This window comes from Chionomys nivalis, chromosome 13 (assembly GCF_950005125.1).
Source record: "Chionomys nivalis chromosome 13, mChiNiv1.1, whole genome shotgun sequence".
In the NCBI taxonomy this organism is placed as follows: Eukaryota; Metazoa; Chordata; class Mammalia; order Rodentia; family Cricetidae; genus Chionomys; species Chionomys nivalis.
In genome coordinates, this window is record NC_080098.1 from 57,639,072 (window position 1) to 57,659,280 (window position 20,209).

At 44.4% G+C, this 20,209-nt stretch overlaps 1 protein-coding gene across 3 annotated transcripts in view; it reads right to left on the bottom strand.

Annotated features, from left to right (window-relative positions):
• Positions 1–1,142: 1,142 nt before the first annotated feature.
• Adtrp (androgen dependent TFPI regulating protein) overlaps positions 1,143–20,209 on the bottom strand; it is a 74,053-nt gene continuing 54,986 nt past the window's right edge. For all 3 annotated transcript variants that reach the window (XM_057787932.1, XM_057787933.1, XM_057787931.1), the window contains 3 exons: positions 18,431–18,546; positions 8,506–8,657; positions 1,143–1,323 (listed from right to left, as the gene is read on the bottom strand). In XM_057787932.1, coding sequence (XP_057643915.1) covers positions 1,289–1,323; positions 8,506–8,657; positions 18,431–18,546 — 303 coding nt within the window. In that variant the 3' untranslated portion in view covers positions 1,143–1,288. The remainder of the gene's footprint in view (positions 1,324–8,505; positions 8,658–18,430; positions 18,547–20,209) is intronic.

Sequence of the window (20,209 nt, forward strand, 5' to 3'; positions counted from 1 at the left end):
GATCTCACGATAACTTTCCCACGCCTCCATTCAAATCAGTATTCAAATGGAAGAGCCATTTGACAGTTCCTTACGTTCCATGTTAATTCCTGCCCCAAATGTGTGTTCTGAAAGAGGGCGGACTTCTCACCATTGAATATAAATTATTCTCACGGCTCCAGTGGGTTCACTATCATCCTAGGCAGACAGACAGACCCCTTCAGCAGCTTTTAGGTCACTACTCTTCTAAGGTAAGAGAAAACAGGTCAGCAATCATCGAAGACAATTAACTCTCAAAATACTTAGGTTTTAGAGAAGTTGGAATTATTGAGAAATGACCCAGAACTGGGTATTGGGAGATCTGAGGGTAGACATCATTGCCTTCATGTGACAGCAATTTTTCTTTTCTTTTTTCTTCTCTTTTTGGTCTTTTAAAGGCAGGGTCTCTCTTAGTCAGGGTTTCTATTGCTGTGAAGAGACACCATGACCATGGCAACTCTTATAAAGGAAAAACATTTCACTGGGGTGGCTTACATTTTCAGAGGTTTAATCCATCATCATCATGGTGTGACATGGTGCCATGCAGGTGGACATGGTGCTGGAGTTGAGAACCCTACATCTCGATAGGCAGGCAACAGAGAGTGATCTGCCTCACTGGGCATGGCTTGAGCAAATATGAGACCTCAAAGCCCATCTCTACAGTGATACACTTCCTCCAACAAGACCACATCTACTCCGACAAGACCATACCTTCTAGTAGCGCTACTCTCTTTGGGGGCCATTTTCTTTCAAACCACCACAGGGTCTTACTCGGCAGCCTAGGCCAGCTTTGAATTCATGATCTTGCTGATCTAGCATCTGGTATGCTGGGAATAGTCCAGCATGACAATGATTTTGATGATGTAACAACTTGTCATCTGGGTCCTCACCATCCCCCTCAAAGGTATAGGGATTAAATGGCTCTGAGTTCCTCTCCCCACACACCTTCTCTCAATAGTCCACCATCAAGTTTACCCAGACTTCTTTAGTCTTTTTTTTTCCCAGCCAGAAACAATCCTCTATGGAGGTCAGACAAAATGAATGGATTCTGAGACTTCAGGAATTGTTTACCAGCCTTTCAGAAAGCCAAGAGATGTCAAGCGAAGCTCCCTTCATAAGCTTTATTAAACTTATGCATCATTCTCTGTCTTTTGTATCTCCCCATGCTATTCCACCACTGATCCCCAAAGAAATAATAATAATGAGAACAATAGAAAGATGACCAGTTCTTATGTTTCTTCTTCCATGGCTCTTGGAAAACAGTGTGTAGTCACTTCTTCTTTATCCATGGCTTCACTGTGGTACCTGCACCAACAGACACAGAGATATCTCAGACAGGGTTCCCTAACGGGTGTTCTTGAGTGGGTAGAGATTCTCCCTGATGGGGCAGTGGAAAGTCAAAAACACTTTCTCTCCAGGAGAGAAGAACTCTGATAAACAGCCACCATAGCTAAAAGGACAAGAAGCAATCTAATCTCCTGACTTGGAGCTCAGCGTGTGGTTAGCCAGATACTCAGTGATGCTGTTGGTTTGCATGGCGAACTCAGTCATGCCTCCAAATGCTGGTGCTCTGGGTGAGTGCTGTGTACTGCACACATCCATAGGGAAATGTAGAGACTTTGCAGTTAGAGACAAAAAGACTGCATGGAATTAGAGAGGAACTAGAAGAGTGGTAGTCTACCTAATTGGGTCCTCCATGACTTCTCCCAAACCAATTTATATCAGTACTGACGCATGATTTGTTTCAAGTAAGCATAGTACAGGATCCTTCTTCGGTGGAAACCAATGCACAACATTTTTAGAATGTTCCATTTAGCCAATGAGTTGGTATCTCCATATTTCATCATCACTAATGATGGCACAAGCTTTGAAACTGATAACCTCTCTGTAGCTTATTATCCATCCTGTCTATTGCCAAATACTATCAGTTCTACTTTGGTAATAGAACTGGGAATCAGAGCTCTGATTTCTCTGGTCTGGTATTGCTGGAATGGCTTCACACTCTAGATCCCAGACCGAAAGCTGCATGGCAGCAGAGAGCAAGATAGTGAACAGACAGCCTACAGAACAGGAAAAAGCATGACCGGCCATGCTCCATCAGGGATTAGTATTAGAATATATAAAGAACTCAGAAAATTAAACTCCCCCCAAAACAAAGCTATCACTCTATAAGTACCAAATAGACAGTTCTTGAAAGAAGAAACAGTCAATAAACATTTTTTAATGTGCAACACCCTTAGCCATCAAGGAAGGCAAAATAAAAGTAAAATTCCACTTCACCCCAGTTGGAATGGCTATGATCAAGGAAACAAATGATAGCAAATTCTGGTGAGAATATATGGAAAGAGGAACCCTTGTCCACTTCTAAAGAGAGTAAGAACTGGTATCACCATGGTAAATTCAGTATGGAGGTTTCTGAATAACAACAATACAATTCTAAACATGTAACTACCACGTGGCACACCTATACCATTTCTGGGCATATACAAAAAGACTGTATTCTACCATAGAAATGCTTCCTCATCCATGTTGATCACTGTTCTAATCTCAGCTTAGAAGATGGGAGCATTTAGATGCTCATCAATAGATAGGTGGATAATAAAAATGTAACACACATAATGATGGAATCTTAGTCAGCTGTGAAAAAAATGACATTTGCCAGGACATGGAATCTGGAAATTATTCTGTTGAGTGACCCACACTCAGAAAGACAAACACAAGTTTTCATAGGTAAATCCCAGCTTCTAATTTTTATGTACATGTGTATAAGTGTGTTGTGTGAAGGCATGGGTCTCACAATCAGAAAAGGGACCAAGAGCAAAGGAAGGTTTTGAGGAAGGGGATAGGGTAACAAGACACATGTGACATGGGAGCTGAATGCTAGCATCGGAAGAATGCAGCCGGGGTGACAGAAGGGGGGGCAGAGAAGAGGGCAGGAGAAACAACCACAACAAAGGTACGGAAATGCCATAAGAGAACATAGTGTGTTGTATGCTAATTGCAAAGCAAACAAACACATAAAAAAATACAGGCTGTTTTCATCCTTCAGACTGCTACCTCCAACACTTCTGTTTTCAACAATACACATTGTAGCTGGGAATACTGTTCAGAGGTAGGGGGTGCAATTCCCTGGGTTCAGTTCAAGCACTGCTAAAAGTAAAATCAAACAAACACAGAATTAAACAGTATATTGCAAATCTGCTGGATTTCCTGGGGCTGGAGTTACAGACTGTGAACCATCATCTGGGTACTGGGGATTGAACCTGGGTCCTCTGGAAGATCAGTCGTTATTCTTAACCACTGAGCCATCTCTCTAGGGCAGTGTCTGGTATCTTGAAGTCCTGCTTGTGGCCTTTCAGTCACCTTGATTTCCTTTAAAAATAGCCTTCCTGATCCCAAGATCCTTATGAGCATTCTTGCATTCATGCCTCCCATCAACTCAGACTGTTGCGATTATTCCAGCAGAGCTTCAGTGCCTACTGAGCCTGGAGGTTTCATATTACATTAATTTTCTCTTTACATTTTTATGTGAGTCACACCAATTCCCAGTAACTCTTTTCAGGTTTCTCTCTCTCTCTCTCTCTCTCTCTCTCTCTCTCTCTCTCTCTCTCTCTCTCTCTCTCTTTTCTCTCTTTATTTTTTGAGATAGGGTCTCATGATGTAGCCTTGGCTGGCCTGGAACTCACCCTTATAGACCCAGCTGACACTGAATTTACAGATCCCTGCCTATTTCTGCCCCACTACTGGGATTAAAGGTGCAGACCACCATGCCAGTCCCAGTAGTCTCCTTCTCTTGGCTGAGTGTGTACGTTAGCCCTTTAAGTATCCTCTGTCTACTGAATAGCAGCTTCCTTCACATTCAAAAGCTTGATCAATATACATTTCTTAACGATGTTTGCTCTGCTCTGACTCTCAGGGGTCCTAACATTCTCTCTATCCGCGTGTTTTTCAAGCCCCACCTCTTGTATCTGACTGTAATCATAGCCTCTCTCCTAGGGCCCAGTGCAGAGTACAAAGATTCAGAGAAAAGCAGAAACGATGGCTTAAGCTCTGTCGGGAGAGGAGGGTGTCTCCTTCCTCTACATCAGAGTCTCCTCCATTCAAACTTAAGTAGCTAGATGGAATGCTAGGGAATGGCCACATGCCTGCTGCGATGTCATGGGTATGACTTGAGTTAGTGCCAAGCATTCACTGCGATTAAAGTATTGGCCTCCACATGATCCTTCTGGGAGGCTATGAAACTTTTGGGAGGTAGACCATAGTGGGAGATTTTTAGGTTATTGGGGTTATGGAGAAATTCTCATAGGACTGTCAATTGCCTTGGCTTTGGGCAATGAGTCTCTTTACAGTGTGAGATGTATTAGCTTGCTTGATCTCTAAAATACGCTATGATCTGTAACCTATATGTCACCTTCACCGGAAGCCAAATCAATAGAACTTCCCCCTCCAAAACTGTGAGGTAAATATAGAACTTTCTGCTTTTTAACATTAATTGTGTTTTATTATGGCAATGAAAAGCTGACTAATATACTCACCTCCATGGAGAAGGCACCTTCCCACACAATTCAGTGTGTGGAGATTTGAGTCACTTCATTCTGTAGAGAATTACATGCTTTGATTTCCTCCGAAGGAGTGTTTTTCTTGTGTTTCTAGCACACGGAGGCATGAGATGGGTCTTTAGTTTTGCATTCTCTCAGAGCTGAGCAATTTCCAGGCTCCCTTGTGTCTTCAAAATTTATTCTCTGACCATGCTTCTATATTGCGTGGAAAGTGGCAACTTATTAATAGGCCATCTATCTTCCAGAGATGACATTTACAAAGTGGATTTCAAGCTCCAAGTGGGAAATAAAGTTGGTTACTGGAGTACTTTTTGATTGAAGGGAATGTTTCACAGTGAAAAACCTCCTGGTTGGCAGCCAGAGGGTTGGCCCCACCCTTGACTTCTCTAGTCTTTTCTTCATCCTCTTTCATGTATGTCAGAGAGAGTTTAAGACCAATCTGCACTATCACCTGCTGGTGTGGGCAAGACAAGTGCTCTCGCCTATATGACTATAGACATCACGTATGTCTTTATGACTCCAGGAGTCAGAACACAAGACAAAATTTTTTTTTTAGTGACTCCTTAAATACTGACAGTTGTATGCCTACAACTACACTCATTGGAGCTGTTAAATGGAAAATGTAAAGAGCGTTTTCTGGCTTCCGAGGACCGCCTTGGAGAAGCCCAGTGCAGATGGCTATTTCAGTGATCTTGGCTGCTTTACATGGCCTGCTTCAACATGCACCTCTTTCTTCAACAGCTCTTCAGTGGGTACATGGCATCCCCACTTGCCTAGACACCAAACTCCTAGCCCAGTGTCCTACAACTGTTACAGCCAATGTCCTAACAGCTAATTCCAGACAACCTTTGTGAGTATTCTGTCTTCCTACCTAGAGAGAAAAAAACCCGCCCCTTTTAAACTACCTGCTCTAATTGAGTCATTGGGAAAGCTAGCAGAAACAAAGAGTCAAAGATGACTAAGGCATCCTAACCCTTAGGAAACTCAAAGTCTTCTACAAAGACAAAGCCCTAAAGCTACTGCAAAAGAAACAGAGGTCTGGCCTTTAAAAGAGAGAGGAAGAGCCATGGAACAATCGAAAAGGACACTGAGTCAGACCTGGGCAGATCAGGGCAGCCATCTTAGAGATAAACTGAAATAAATGAATAAACATGAGCCAGACAATGGCTGGGGATGGGGGAAGGGGCTTAGACCCACGAGGGCCAGAGCAATACCCGTGTGGAGGGAGGGAAAGGAAGGAGACTTGGAAGAGGTTGAGAAAACACTAAGACAGGAACCAGCTCATAGAGAATCTGTGTTCTGAGGGCTGGGATTTGCTCTGTAAGCCAGGAGAGGACTAAAATATTGTTAGTGGAGAGGAAGGTGTAGGTTCGCATGGACAGTCTGTTCTGTTGCATTTTACCCATTTAAAACCATTAACCGCCAATGAAACTTCGAGGGCTCCAGTTTCTCCTCTAATGCTTTCTACCCACTTTGATGCAGTAGCTTAGACTGGCCCCTGAGCTTGTGATTGCTCTTCCTGCCTCAGCCTCTCAGCTCTCTAAAGCAAAGGCATTATGGGCATGTGTCAACCACGGCCTGCCCTCGCTGCATTTTTGCCCTCATCACTTGGTTCTTTACAGTGAATGATAAAAAAAGAAAAGAAAAGAAAAAGATGTAATTCTTATTCTGGTCTGATGCAGTGTAAGCCTTTTCACCTATTTGTTCGTTTTTCTCAGAAGTGCCGAGCTAGAGGAGGGGCACATCACTGTCTATGCTAATCTCCATCTTGTACGTCACCTGCAGGTTCTTGGTTAGTGGGAGCCCGCATGCTGATAAGCAAAATTGGACACACTGCTCAGCAGTGGGGCCTATTAGGAGCTTGCTGCTTTGGGGATTTGAAGGATAATAAACACAGTGAGATTTTATTTTATTAAAAATGTATTTTTTATTCCAGCACTCGGGAGGCAGAGGCAGGGGGATTTCTGTGGGTTCAAGGCCAGTCTGGTCTACACAGTTAGTTCCAGGACAGCCAAGGCTACACAAAACAAACCTGTCTCTAAAAATAAAAAAAAAAAATGCATTTATTGTTTTTATGTATGTGCATGTGTGTATGTCTGTGTGACTTTATGTATGCCATGTGTGTGTAGGTAAGTGCTCTCAGAAGTCAGAGGGTGGGGAATCCCTAGAATTCAGGAGGGATGGTTTATATTTTAATTCAAGATGTTTAACATTCACTATTGCAAAGAAACGACTTAATCAATCATCTACAAACTCAATACAACTGATTTAAAGACTCACTGTTCTTGATAATCTCTAAGTAACTGAGCTTTCTTTATCTGCATTGCCAACCATCGGATTCCAAATGGGTTAGTCCTCTCCTGCACACCCCTCCTTCCCTCCCTCCTTTCTGTTTCTGTTTTCAGAATTGTAAATCTTTGAGAGTCATCAGAAATCTTCCCCCAGAAATTCAAGTGCCCCCGAAATTGCTAGAATTAGATGCCAGTACATTTGCAATCCCAATCCCCACCCCCAGTGAGTTCCCTGAGAACTGGGATTCTGGGTTGGAAATGCTGGTTTTAGGAGTTTGTTTTTGCAATTTGAGTTAGTTTGGTTTGCTTGTTTGTAGCATCTCATTTTAAATGTTTCATAGAAAACACTCCCTTTATGTCCCTTTCTCAGTGGAAATGGAGGAGTGGATTGGGTGACAGCAGGAGGGAGGTGGGGGGAGGAATAGGAAGAGAGGAGGGGGAGGAAACTGCGACTGTGATGTAAAATAAATTAATTCAAAAACATAAACTAAATCTTCCAAGAGAGGTAAATGCCAAGCTGACCGTTTCTTTCTCTGCAGTCTCAGCCTCCCTTCAGATGTAGCTCATTCTAGGCCCTTGGACACCACCCACCTTTTACACCCACTAGTTTATGCTTCCTGTGAACTCAGAGAATAGTGGGAGACGCCATTTCTGTTTGATGGACCAGAACTGCTGGTAGCTGAATGGTTGGGGGTGGTGACTACAGGGTTTTTTTTTTTTCTGCTTTGTTATATACAAAACTAAGGTGAATTTCTGTGTGTCTCCTTGAAGAATTAAAACATAAACTACCACCCCTAAATTCCAGGAATGGTGCACCAAAATTATCCTGAGATATCCTTACTTACCTTAATAGCTATTTGTTGCCTGCCTCTGCATCTGGCCTACCGTCTCTTCTGACTGTCACGTAAAACCTTTGGAATGGATTAACTTCAGACTACTGACTCCAACTAGCCCCTAAACTAATAATCGTCAGATAATACCTGAGACCTATAGCAGAGTTTCCCCCCATCTTGCCGTAGCCCAGGGGCCCACCCTCCTGCTGTCCCCATCAGTGCGTCAATGCTTGGTTTAATGCATTGATTTGTGATTGTCCTTTGTTGTGACTGGGCAAGTTTGTGCACCTTCTTCAGTCAAGGAGGAGAACATCATTCAGAACAACCTGAATCCATGTCTCCTGGGCCGTGCTTACTCACATTTGGCTCAGAATAAACTATCTCTTACAGTTCAGAACTAGAGTCACATTTTTCAAGGACAAAAGGAACTCACATTTTAAAGAGTTCCTGTCCCCCAAGCCCTCCCTGGGGTGAGCAAAGACCCTTCTAGGATTTCCCCTCCTCGTGTTTGGGGTGGTAACACCTCATTCTTTGGTCCCTAAAGTTTTGAAAGAAGATTCGGTCTTTGAGTTAAATGCGATATTATTTGGCAGAAGAGAGGAGACACTTGGAGTTCTCCAAGGGAATGCCATCTTGCACCAGGCTTTTCTTCTACTTTCCATAGACCCCACCTGAGTTCTATAACAAAGGCACCTGGCAGTGCCTTCTGGCTTGGACTAAGCTTTCCTTTGGTTTAGGTGGAGAGCGGAGAATGGGTAAGAAAGACAGATCTCTGTGGACTGAGGGCGAGAGGGAAGCACTGACCCCACTTCCAGTGATTGATCTTCTCTCCAAGCAAGTAGATGCCGGCACTCAGGATGTAACTGGCTGAGAAGAAGATGATAATACCCAGTGGGTTGAGGGAGGCAAACACGGGGTACACCCAGTTTCCAGTCTGAGAGTAGCGCCACAGGATCCTGCATGAACAAGAAGTCAAAATGATCAGGACCACAGAGGCCAGTAAGCTATTTTCACTTCAGGGTCAGTGGGATGCTGGAAGACTGCAGGTGAAAACAAGCCCTGAGGAACGTTTGTCAACACCTGAAGTGCTCCCACAGATCTACAGAAGGGAGTCTATCAACTCCTAGGGTAGTTACTTGTTTCAATAAAACATCTTTTTTCATGGAATAAGTCATCCTTTTCCTTATTTAACACTTTGATTCATCTTAGTAAAAGGACAAAAGCATGTCACACATCATCAGCGAAGGAGGGAATGTGAGCACGTGACTTCATTACTGCTTTCTCTGAGATGGACAGCTGCCTGAGTGAGACACTGGACCTGTGAAGATAGTGTCAATTTTGTTGCCTGCAGCTGAAGGAGTGATGTGTGCTGCCCTGGGTGTTGGTACCTAAGAGGACAAGCTTCTCTTAGCTCTCCAAGGCTTGTTGACACAGGTAGGGGTAGGGGTGGTTCATCATTGCTTTAAAGCAGGATGCCTGGAGATTGAGTGTTATCCCTAACTTTAGCTCACAGAAACTCTTAGGGAGCCAGCACTGGGTAGGAATGGATGAGCTGGTAGGGAAGCTCAGAACTTACTTATGTGAGGATAGACTATAAGCTGTTCCTGTGAGCCAAGGGACAGAAAAGAAACGCTGGGAGAGAAGCCATGATGTCTAAGTGGAATCTAAAAATGCGGTATGCTGGAAGTCAAACGCACCGGAGATGCCAAAGTCTGAAATAACTTAAAACACAGAATATGTGTTAAGGGCTGATGTCGCCTCTGCTGTGGCTTACAATTGTTAAGTGTAGAGGATCTGGACACAGACTCTGTGACTTAAATGTTCAGTCTGCCACCTACTAGCTACATCATCTCCATCATTTATTAACTGCTGGTGTAGGCAAGGGGTCCAAATAGCATAGGCCTCATCAGGATACTGCAAGAATGGCTGCAATGAACCAGGTGTTTGTGACCCATGTATTTCATGCGCAAGAGATATAAGATAGTGCCTGCCATGTGGGAGTCTGACATGCCTGAAAAACAGAATTACAACATGGCTGTCTATCAGAGGGTGGTCTGGGAAGTCCTTCTATATATGTGTTGCTTTTATTGGTTAATAAATAGAGCTGCTTTTGGCCAATGGATTAACAGAGTAAAGTCAGGCAGGAAATCCAGAGATGTAGAGAGAAAGTAGGTGGAGTCAGGAAGAAGCCTTGTAGCCACTGGAGGAGACAGATGCTAGAATCTTGCCGCTAGGCCACGATCTTGTGATGATGCACAGATTAATAGAAATGGGTTAATTTAAGATATAAGAGCTAGCTAGAAATATGCATAAGCTATTGGCCAAGCAATGTTTTAAATAATATAGTTTCTGTGTAGTTATTTCAAATTTAGGAAGCCAGGAACAAATGAGCAGTTTCTGACAATAGGACAAGGGCAGAAATATGAAGCTTTGTGCTTAATTAAGCTTTTTCAAAAACGTGAATGTAATCTCTGCCATTTCGAATACATTCAGTTTGGTAAGTGTTTTGTGGACAAGGGCTAATATTTGGACCCAGGCCTAGGGTGGGGCAAAGGGGATCTAGAGTAGGGAATTTAGAGGCTCATCTCTATGGATCAAAGGATACTGTCAACTGTTGCAGGATATTTGATCACACTGAGATTGCGTTATTTACTGGAAAAACCTGTTTCTAGTTGTGGTGTGGCTGAGCCCTAGCATTCACCTTTAATCCAAGGGCTTTCTGCTTGAATATTGTAAACAGGATTAAATAAAGTCAACCATAGGTCAAGAGGTGGAACAAACACAGAGAGTAAGAGGGAGTCAGGAGGATGGACAGAGAGGCACACTGGAAGCAGAAGGGAGGAACATTTAGTTTGAGAAGTTTTGTTTGAGCTGGTGTAGGAGAAAGCTCTTTCTGGGACATCAGTGGAGGAAGAAGGTCAGATGGGCGCATTCTCTGCCTCTCTGAGCTTGCAGGTTTTCATGCCAACATTTGGCTCCCAAGTCTTTGTTGATAAAATTAATGATTAAGATTTAGTCAAAAAGAACAGTCAACAGTGTAGAAGGGCTATCTATGGGATGGAGAAAAATATATGCAAAAATGTATATTAATAGGCTAACATGTAGAATATATAAATAATTTGCCTAATTCAGAAGCACTCCCAAACAATCCAAGTAGAAATAGACAGGTGACTTGGATAGACAACCCACACAGAACATAAACAAGGGCGATGTCAGGTGTCACTAACATCTGGAGAATGCAGACCAAAGTCATGAGCCTTTGCATCATTACACAGAATGGCTTCTACCAAAACTAAACCTGAAACAAATCAAACCACAGGGTGTATGTGTCTAGGAGGATTAGGAGAATTGGATTCCTCTTTGCCATTGGCTAGGGAAACTGTAAGGAGGTCTTTCAGAGTGTTAGGACAGGTTCTCATAGGCCATGTACCCTCATTACCACTGGGCAACACGCTTTGTGACTTGAAATGGGAGACCCAAAGATAACCATGCATTAGAGTTTATAGCCCAAAGGTGGAAACAGCCCAAGAGGCCACTGATGGGTGAATGGTGCAGTAAAAACATGACGTTAGAAAGAAAAAGAATGAAGGTTGCAACATAGGTGTGAACCCTGAAGGCGCTATGGTGAGAAAAGGACCCATGAATTCCATTTAGAGGAGGAGGCATCAGATTCCTAGAGACAGAAAGGTTGGCAGTAAGTGTGTGTGGTGGGCAGAGAGGGGATCCCTAGGGAGGTGTTGTTTAGTGGGTTCAGAGTTCTGGGTGGGGGGTGCGGGAATAGCTAAATAATGTGAATGTACTTGATGCCACTTCAAACGGGTAAAATGGTTGACTTTATGCTATGTTCACTTTGTCACAGTTAAAATCAATTTAGGGCACTACGCTAGCTAGTTTTAAACTTGACACAAGCTAGAGTCATTTTGAAGCCAGAACTTCATTAGAGACAATCCCCCACTAAATTGATCTCGTAGGCAAGCCTGTGGTACATTTTCTGCATTGATGATTGATGTGGTCAAGCCTATCTCATTGTGAGTGATGCAGGCGGTCCTGGGTTCTACAAGAAACAGGCTGAGAAAACCACCGTGAGCGATTCAGTAACACTCCTCCATGGCGTCTGCTTCACGGCTCACCTTCAGGTTCCTGCCCTGGTGTCCCTCAGGACAGAGTGTGACCTGGAAGTTGTAAACAGAAACAAACCCGTTCCCCACCCTCACTTTGGCCGTGATGTTTTATTAAAGCAACAGAAATTCTAACTAAGACAGCATCAGTCTTGGGGTCATGCAAGTATATGACCAAGTTCAATGCTTGGTCCCTAGTCCTGCAGTACTGGGATCTTTAGTCTCCCAAACCATGTAGCTGCTCCCTGCTACATGGAAGATGTGATGGCCATAACAAACTGATATCATTCATTATAATAAATACTAGGATGAAGATGTGCATGGAAGAGATGCACTCCCGAAGACTTTTCTTGGTGTTTCTTACCTGCATGGTTGTTTCTTAGAACAGAATGGAATAGGAACAAGGGGCAGAAAACAAATGTCCCCAAGCAGATAAGAATGATCCCCGAGCACACTTCCAGATTTTATTAATTAGTTCACATGGTTTACTTTAGATACATGAAATTAGGGCTTCCTAACTCCCATGTCCTTTTGTGTAAGGTAGTCCACAAACAAGAACATTCCCCTAGGGACAGGAGACATTTTTGCTAACTTTACTTGTGTTTCCTTTCAGCTTAGGAAGGAAAGATCCCTGAGGCTAGGAAACCTTCCCAGAGCGCGTGCCAGAGAAGCGACAGCTGTTAGGTGGCAGGAGGAAAAGCGGAAGAAAGCCCGGTGGAGAAAAGAAGAGAGTAAGGAGGGGAGAGAGAGGGAGGAGGGATTGCAGTATACCCTGTCTGCATCTTTGCATCTCACCTTTATCTCCTTTATGGACTGAATTTGAAACTCATCCACATCATCCTGCTCCACCTTCTTTAGGTGTGAGGCTTCCTTCTTGTTAAAGACCACAGGGGTTCCTGTCTGTCTGATCTTAGCTGTTGGTGACCTCAGCTACCCTTCTGAACCATCTTATCACCAAGACAAGAGCATCACCTTAGCATTTGCTTCCCGATTCTTTTCCTTATCTTTCCCTGTGACTCCAGAAATCACATCCCACCTGAGGGGTCAACTATTGGTAATCCCCCTGCACCCACCTCCCTTCGGAAAGAATGTGGTAGGTGAGTCTCCTCTTGGCGGGTGGGTCTCAGTCTTCGCTGTGAGAAAGTGCTGTGTAGGGTGTGTGGGGTGTGTGATGTGTGGTGTGTGGATTACTTTCCTAATACCACGTCTGTACTCTAAACAAATCAAACCAGTGTTAGTTGTTAGTTTTTGTTTGTTTGTTTGTTTTTGGTAGGGGAGGGTTTCGAGATAGGGTTTCTCTGTGTAGACTTGGCTATCCTAGAACTCCCCCTGTAGACTAGGCTAGTTTCGAACTCAGAGATCTACCTCTGCCTCCTGTGGGCTGGGGTTAAAGGCATGCACCACATCCAACTGGCCCAGCATTAGATTTTAATAGAACCAGAATATGGGATTTTAAACTGGCCATTTAGAAAACTATTCCTAACTATTTTGTTCACAATTCATCCTCATTGTGATGAGTGAAACCATGGTCTTTCCTGGCTGGTATCTGAAAATTCTTAAAAGTCTCCTTAATGTGTCCTTTACATCTACCCAGTGCAGGCCAAACAATCCACAATCTATTCACTCCTTCAACAATATAGTTCTGGTAGATTATAAATTCCCAAAGAATCAGCCGCCTGCTTTCTGCTGCTGTTATTTCTAGTTTCTGTTACCAGCATAGTAATTACTTTTTACTTTGTTCCCTAGAGGCTCAGCCCTAAATGCTGAGAATAGAGGGGCATGGGGTGACATCCTGATGGTTGTTTTCATACATCAGCATGACGGCTGCTGAGTATCACTGTGGAAAATGGGGCTGCGATTCCAACCCCAGCTAAGATTTGAGCTTCAAAACCATGCTGTGGGGGAATTGTTCACACTGTCACTCCACGGTGCCAATAAAGCCTCCTTGAATCAAGGATGGGGTCAGTGATTGGCTGACCTGGATTAGCCATAGAGATGTTGGAAGACTGAGGAAGTTGGATGGAAGTGGGACAGGAAGGAGAAGGAGGGGCTAAGGGGATGTCTGGGGCTTTTCAGATGCGGGGGGGGGGGGGGGGGGTAGAGATTAGGGTCAGCTGATGGTCCTTCCGCTATTTCTTGGATGTATCATGTTTTCAACCTCAATTACTCACTCCCGTGTTTTAATTAATGCTAGAACAATTTAGGTAAACGCCATGAAACCATGTCTGACTGTGAGGGTTCTAGATGAAGGTTGCATGTCAGAAATAGCAAACAGTATCTCTTGGAAGATTTCACCATGATGTAATAATTGGAAAAGGAGGGAAGGGTGGGTACGGCCAGCTTATCTGAACTCAGCTTGGCTTAGCTCTTAGTAGTCTGTAATATATTCAATATAAATATATACAATTTATCGTTGTGTGTGTGAGGGAGGGATGGGCTTAAAGATTGTTATTCTTGAGGCATGTGGTAGTTAATGTTGACTGTTACCCTTATAGGTATTCCTATATCTGGAGTCATCCAGGAGACAAGCTGTGAACACACCTGTGATGGATTATTCTCATTCGATTAGCCTCTTGGGCGTGGCTAGGTGGGATTGTCTTGATTAGGCTGACTGAGAGGAGGAAACTGGTCCTAAAAGTGAGTGGTACCACTCACGAGTCTGGAAAGGAGAGGGTTGGTGAACTCACAGACATTTATCATTCTCCTCTTGCTGACTGCGGATGCTGTGTGAACAGCTTGTGGCGGTGTTAACCCTGCGTGGTCTCTGGGGTCTCAGCCCTTACGCCTGCCGCTCACGATGCCGTCCCATGCCCTTCCTTCCTTCTCTGTGTGCCTGCAGCTCCTTGTGCATTTATTCCATTTTATCACTTTCCAGTCCAGGCTCCTGCAGTTTGGATGCCAGGCTCATTTCCACTTCTTAAGTATCAGTCCCCTGCAGGCTGGAGCCTGGCCTTACATGACCTCACTTTTCCAACAGGACCAGCTGGCTATTGGAGGAAATATTTGTTCAAACCCCCTTTTTAAAGAGGAATAGGGCCAGCAGCAGGAACATTCCTTTCTCCACCCATCGCCACTGCCACAGACAGAGTGAGGCAAGGTGTTTTGGGGGTGAGAGAGCGGGGAGGCAGAAGCAAGACACCAGATTTATTGGTGGCTGAAGCTATCCAAAGGAAATGAAGCATTTTTTTGTTGTTACTCCTCTGCAGGGCTTTGCTTTTCCTCTGCAGGGCCAAACCTCTAATTTTGCAACCTGAAAAGGTAACAGAAAGAGAACAGCACAGGGGAGGCAGTCCCCAGGGGGTCCACGTGGCTATTTTTAGGTCATTGTACTGTAGCTTTATCAGAATGATGTCTCTGGTGCAGTTAGCAGCTCCTTGCCGATTCAAGTTTGTTTTCATGCTGAGGCCCAAGCCTGTGTTCAGGACCTCATTCTTGCTATGCTGTCTCCCCATTTGACCATCTCAACCAGCACACCCTAAGAGCTGTGCCAACACTTCTCCTGGGTGTCTACTACTAGAGAATTTACTATAGCCATGTGCTTATGGAGGCCTGAAGGTGCATTTTGTTTAACAAGGCAGAACTAGCAGGCAACGGAGAGTCTCATGTCCTCTTCCTGGGGACTGGACTGAACTATGGAAGTGTCTACTCTGGGACACCTGCAAAATGGCCTTCTGGTATACTTGTATTCCATTTATTCTGGTACAAAGTTGGGTTTAAAGCCACCTTGAACTGGGGTCTCTTGCTTCCAAACCTAGTTCTTTCTCCACAGTGTACACGTGGCCAAGAGCCTGCTCAGGTCCCAGTGTGTGCAAAACCATCATGCTGGGGCTGGGGGAATAGGTGGGCACACAGCTCACCTTATTCTCAGTACTTTCAAACCTTTCTTAAGGTTTTGTGCTTGTACTTTGTTCCTTCCCCAGCTAGATCCCTCTGCCTTATGACCTCATGACCTTGAGCCTTTGGAACCCTGGTGTTCAGAGGCCTCTGCCCTCTAAGCTACCATCCTCCGTTCAGGTTCTGACATATATTGTCGTTTTTGAGCATTTGGCTGACATCGACACTTCTGAGTCAGTGACTACCTCTCTTCTTCCCTTATCTCCTTTCCACACTTCAGCCACGGTCCCTTACCTACCGTTGTACTTAACTCACAGTACGTTCTGACTCTGAGAACCTACTTAAATCTTTTTTAAACCAGAAGAACGCTCCGTGTGTAAATGGAAGCTCACTGAGATATATTCATGGCCTAACTTTTCTCTGTCCTCCCATTCAGCTTTGCACTTGCCTCCTTTGGTGCTTCAGGATGGTCATTCCCTTAGCTGACTAATCTTTGCTCACATCTTCTCTGAGTTCTTACTCTTGCTCTGAATCTCAGCCGAAATGATTCTTCCCTTTAGAGGCCAGCACTGACCATCAGCCACTGCTCCCTGGTCTCCCCGCCACCAGTTTTATTACTGTGTTTTCCTTGTCCTGTGTCCCCTCTCATTCCCAGACAGTCCCTAAGAGCCATGGGCTTCTTGTGCCTCCCCGTGTACTCAGTATCTGAATCATACAATATAGCCTCAATATGTGATCCTGGTGTCGACTCCAAGTGGTCACCAGCTAGAGCTCTGTTTTCTTTAAGTGTCCCTTTGTGAAGCTTTAAAAATCCCCGAGGGTGAAGAACAGTACAGAACACAATTCTCAGAGAATTTATATTATGCAAGAACTTCATTCAAGAGAAAAGCAAGAAAGATCTCTGCACTCAGGGGCAGGGAGGATGAGAAAGGATGGGGAGAAGATAGGAAGATTATGGGATGGAAAGAGAGGTCATGAAGTTCTGAGTACCAAGCTGGTAACTTCCATGAAAAATGTGCTGATGCAGGGCCTGGGATACCCTCTCCCATCTTAGTTAGAGTTTGTATTGTCACGAAGAGACACCATGACCACAGCAGCTTTTACACAGGGAAGCATCTAACCGGGTGGCTTCCAGTTTCCGAGATTTGCTTCATCGTCATCACAGTAGGATGTGACGGTGTGCAGGCAGATATAGTGCTGGAGAAAGAGCTGGAGAAGGTCCTACAGCTTGCAGGCACCAGGAAGTGAACTAAGACACTTGGCATGGCTTGAGAACATGTGAGACCTAAAGCTCACCCCACAATGACACACTTCCTCTAACAAAGCCATACCCCCAGTAGTGCCGTTCCCTGAGATTATGGGGGCCAATTGCATTCAAACTACCACGCCTCCCCATGTTATTTGAAATGTCATCCTATGCTTTGTTCTCATTATTAACAGAGTACTGTTAATAATAACTCTAAATGGCTTCCTATATAGAAATCAGATGATCCAGACTGTCTCGGGTTCAGTATTCAGGTTCTGCACGTGGATGGCACGGCCCTTTCAGACATGAAATAATGTCATATGAAAGGTTATGGAAAGTAGGACTGGGTCTATAGCCCATTAGTAGAGTGCTTGCCTGTTATGTATGAGGCCCTCAGTTCAACATGAGCACCATGAAACTGGGCAAGGTAGTTGTGGTGGTTTGAATGAAACTGTCTGTGATGGGCTCCTGGAGAGTGCGCTGTTAGAAGTGGCCTTGTTGGAGAAGGTATGGCCTGGTTAGAGGAAGTTTGTCACTAGGGGTAGGCTTCAGGGTTTCAGATGCTCAAGCTAGGCCCAGTGTCATTCTCTTCCTGCTGCCTGAAAATCCAGATGTAGAACTCTCAGCTCCTTTTTTAGCACCATGTCTGCCTCTTCCTGCCATGATAATGGACTGACCCTCTGAACTGTAAGCCAGCCCCAATTAAATGTTTTCCTTATGGGGGTTATCATGGTCACGGTGTCTCTTCACAGCAACAGCTAACTAAGGCAGCAATACAGTTCTGTAATTTCATCACTTGGGAAGCAGAGACAGGAAGACTCAAAATAAAGACCATTGGGTTATTCTCGGGCATTCCAAGAGGTTGAGGCCACCATGAGCTACGTAAGACCTTGTCTCAGAATAAAAAAAACAAGCAAAGAAAGAAGCTGCAGAAGGGAACTGGGCTTCTTCAAGGACCAGACAGAAGGTCGTGTGCATGCCCTTGATTGCAGACCGTGGGGCAGCATTACAAAGGGGAAGGGTCACCAGGTGATTGAGTGACAAAATCAAGGCCAGTTACCTGATTCATTTCCCATGTTCTTCAGGTCTCTGGCAACCACCCTCTAGGTCTGAGGCTTAAGATGATGCAGGACACTAGCATCTGTTCCCCCTGCCAAATGCCCCTCTTTAGATGCCATAAATATAGATGCTTTGGAGCATTCATTCATTCACTCGAACATTCTAATTGCAAATGAAACTGAAATCAATATATTCTTGGAAACAGAAGCATGTGTGCCACTTGGTAATAATTACTTTTCATGAGGGGAGAATGAGGAAGTTGTGGCTTGCTGTGTGTGTGTGTCCTCTGAATATGAGCTTTCCATGAGTATTAAAATCAAACAATAAGAACACTTTCCCTTGAGAAATTTAAAGATTGGTTATATCACAGACTAAACCAACCAAAGTACTGATTTAATGATATGCTCTTATGGAATGTTCATTTGGGTCACCAATGGCAAGTCTCAGGGGACCCTTTTTGTGCAATTCTTACCTGATAATGTAGGCAAGGTTACAAGCACCCAACAAGGAGAGGCCTAGCTTCTTCGGTGGGTAGTGGTGTGGTCGGAGAATGGCTTCCATCAGTGAAAAAGGGAATATGGAGGTATGCTGGGGAAGAGAAGAAGACAAACTGTAAGGCTGGGGAACCTCTTACAGTGCATGTAAGCCTCTTGCACCCAAAGCCTCCTGATGTTGAGTCCTGGTAGCTGTCACCACCTAAGTCACAGAGTCCTCAGGGCTTGGGAGGATCTGGGTGCTTCTACCTAGCCTGTGGGGCTGGAGCTCAGGTCTCTGGCTCAGGGCACTCCTCATTGACTGTCCCACAAGACTTGGGCTCAGGAGGAGTCTCCAGGAGTTGGTAGCTTCTTTTGTCCCTTGCAGCTAGAGCCCAATCAGGAGATCAAGACGAGCTTCGGGTGATGAAGACGAGCTTCAGGTGACCAGTTTTGTGACAAGTGGGACTGGGGTAATAGGATGCAAATGTTAAGGATAAGGGCGAGGGCATCATTGGCTGGAGTATCCCAGCCAGGTTCACAAATGGATGACAAGGGAACAGCTGAGCATCCTAAGGGCTTGGGATCCTGGGTGGTAGTAACAAGGCATAGAGAATAAAACAGCTTTTATGCACTTTGCTTGACCCTGGCCCTGCGTGTGCTGACTGGCTAGATGGGCGTACAATGGAGAATGTTCCAGATTCTCTCTCATGCCCTGCACCTTTTCACGAGCCTGACTACAGTTTGCTGTTTTTGTGTGTTTCTCCAATAGAGAAGAATGGTGTTTGTGGCGGCGCAAATGAATGTAGACAGATTATATAGATATATACAGCTTTAATAAGGAAATAGACTTACAGGACCACAGGTTTCCGCGGAGCACAGCGGAGCAAAAGAAGAAAGGGGCTGCTGGGATCACGCCCGGCAGAATTTATCCGTAAACATTAGCCCGAGGCGAACACGCCCCCAATGGGTGGGGCTATATCCCTACATCTCCCCCTTTTGTCTAAATAAGATAGAACTAAACCAAATACAACTATATACAATAATAAAAAATAATAAATATAACAAACAATATTGAGAACAAAACTTTTGCTAAACATTTTATCTCAAGGAGTCTAAATAACATAGAGAGTAACTACAATTATATAATCTTCAACTCCGTCAAAGATCTGAGAAGGGAATAAATATTACTTAACAATCAAGAGATATCCATAATGTGTAACAATTGACAGAGACAACTGACTACCTGGGCAATCACCCAAAGTCTCGTTTGTAATGTTGAGTCAACCAACTTTGGCTAAGGCCTAACATAACTGGCATACCATTATTAAAGGCAAGGAACTTTCTTAGGACTATCCTACCCTGTCTTGGCAAGATAAGACAATCCTGTTTTATCCACTTAGGGATATTTTGTATCTTTGTCAGAAGTTGAGGTAAGAATTTATCCGTAAACATTAGCCCGAGGCAAACACGCCCCCAATGGGTGGGGCTATATCCCTACAGGTGTTTATGGGCATAACCTTCCTAATGTCACCCTGGGGCAGTAGCTGAAGACCTCTGGGTTTGGGCTACCCTGATGTCAAGTGGGAACAATGTGTGAGCACTTTTGGTAAGCTCATGTGAATTATTTAGTCTTTGGGAGCATCTGGCGACCACTGGCCATGGTTGTCGCTATCACTGTTGTGAATTCCATCCTTCTCGTGGGGGAATTCAGGGTGGAGAGGGGTCTGGGTATTCACAGCTTGGATGCTCCTAGCCTGTGCTTTGTAAGCAACTAC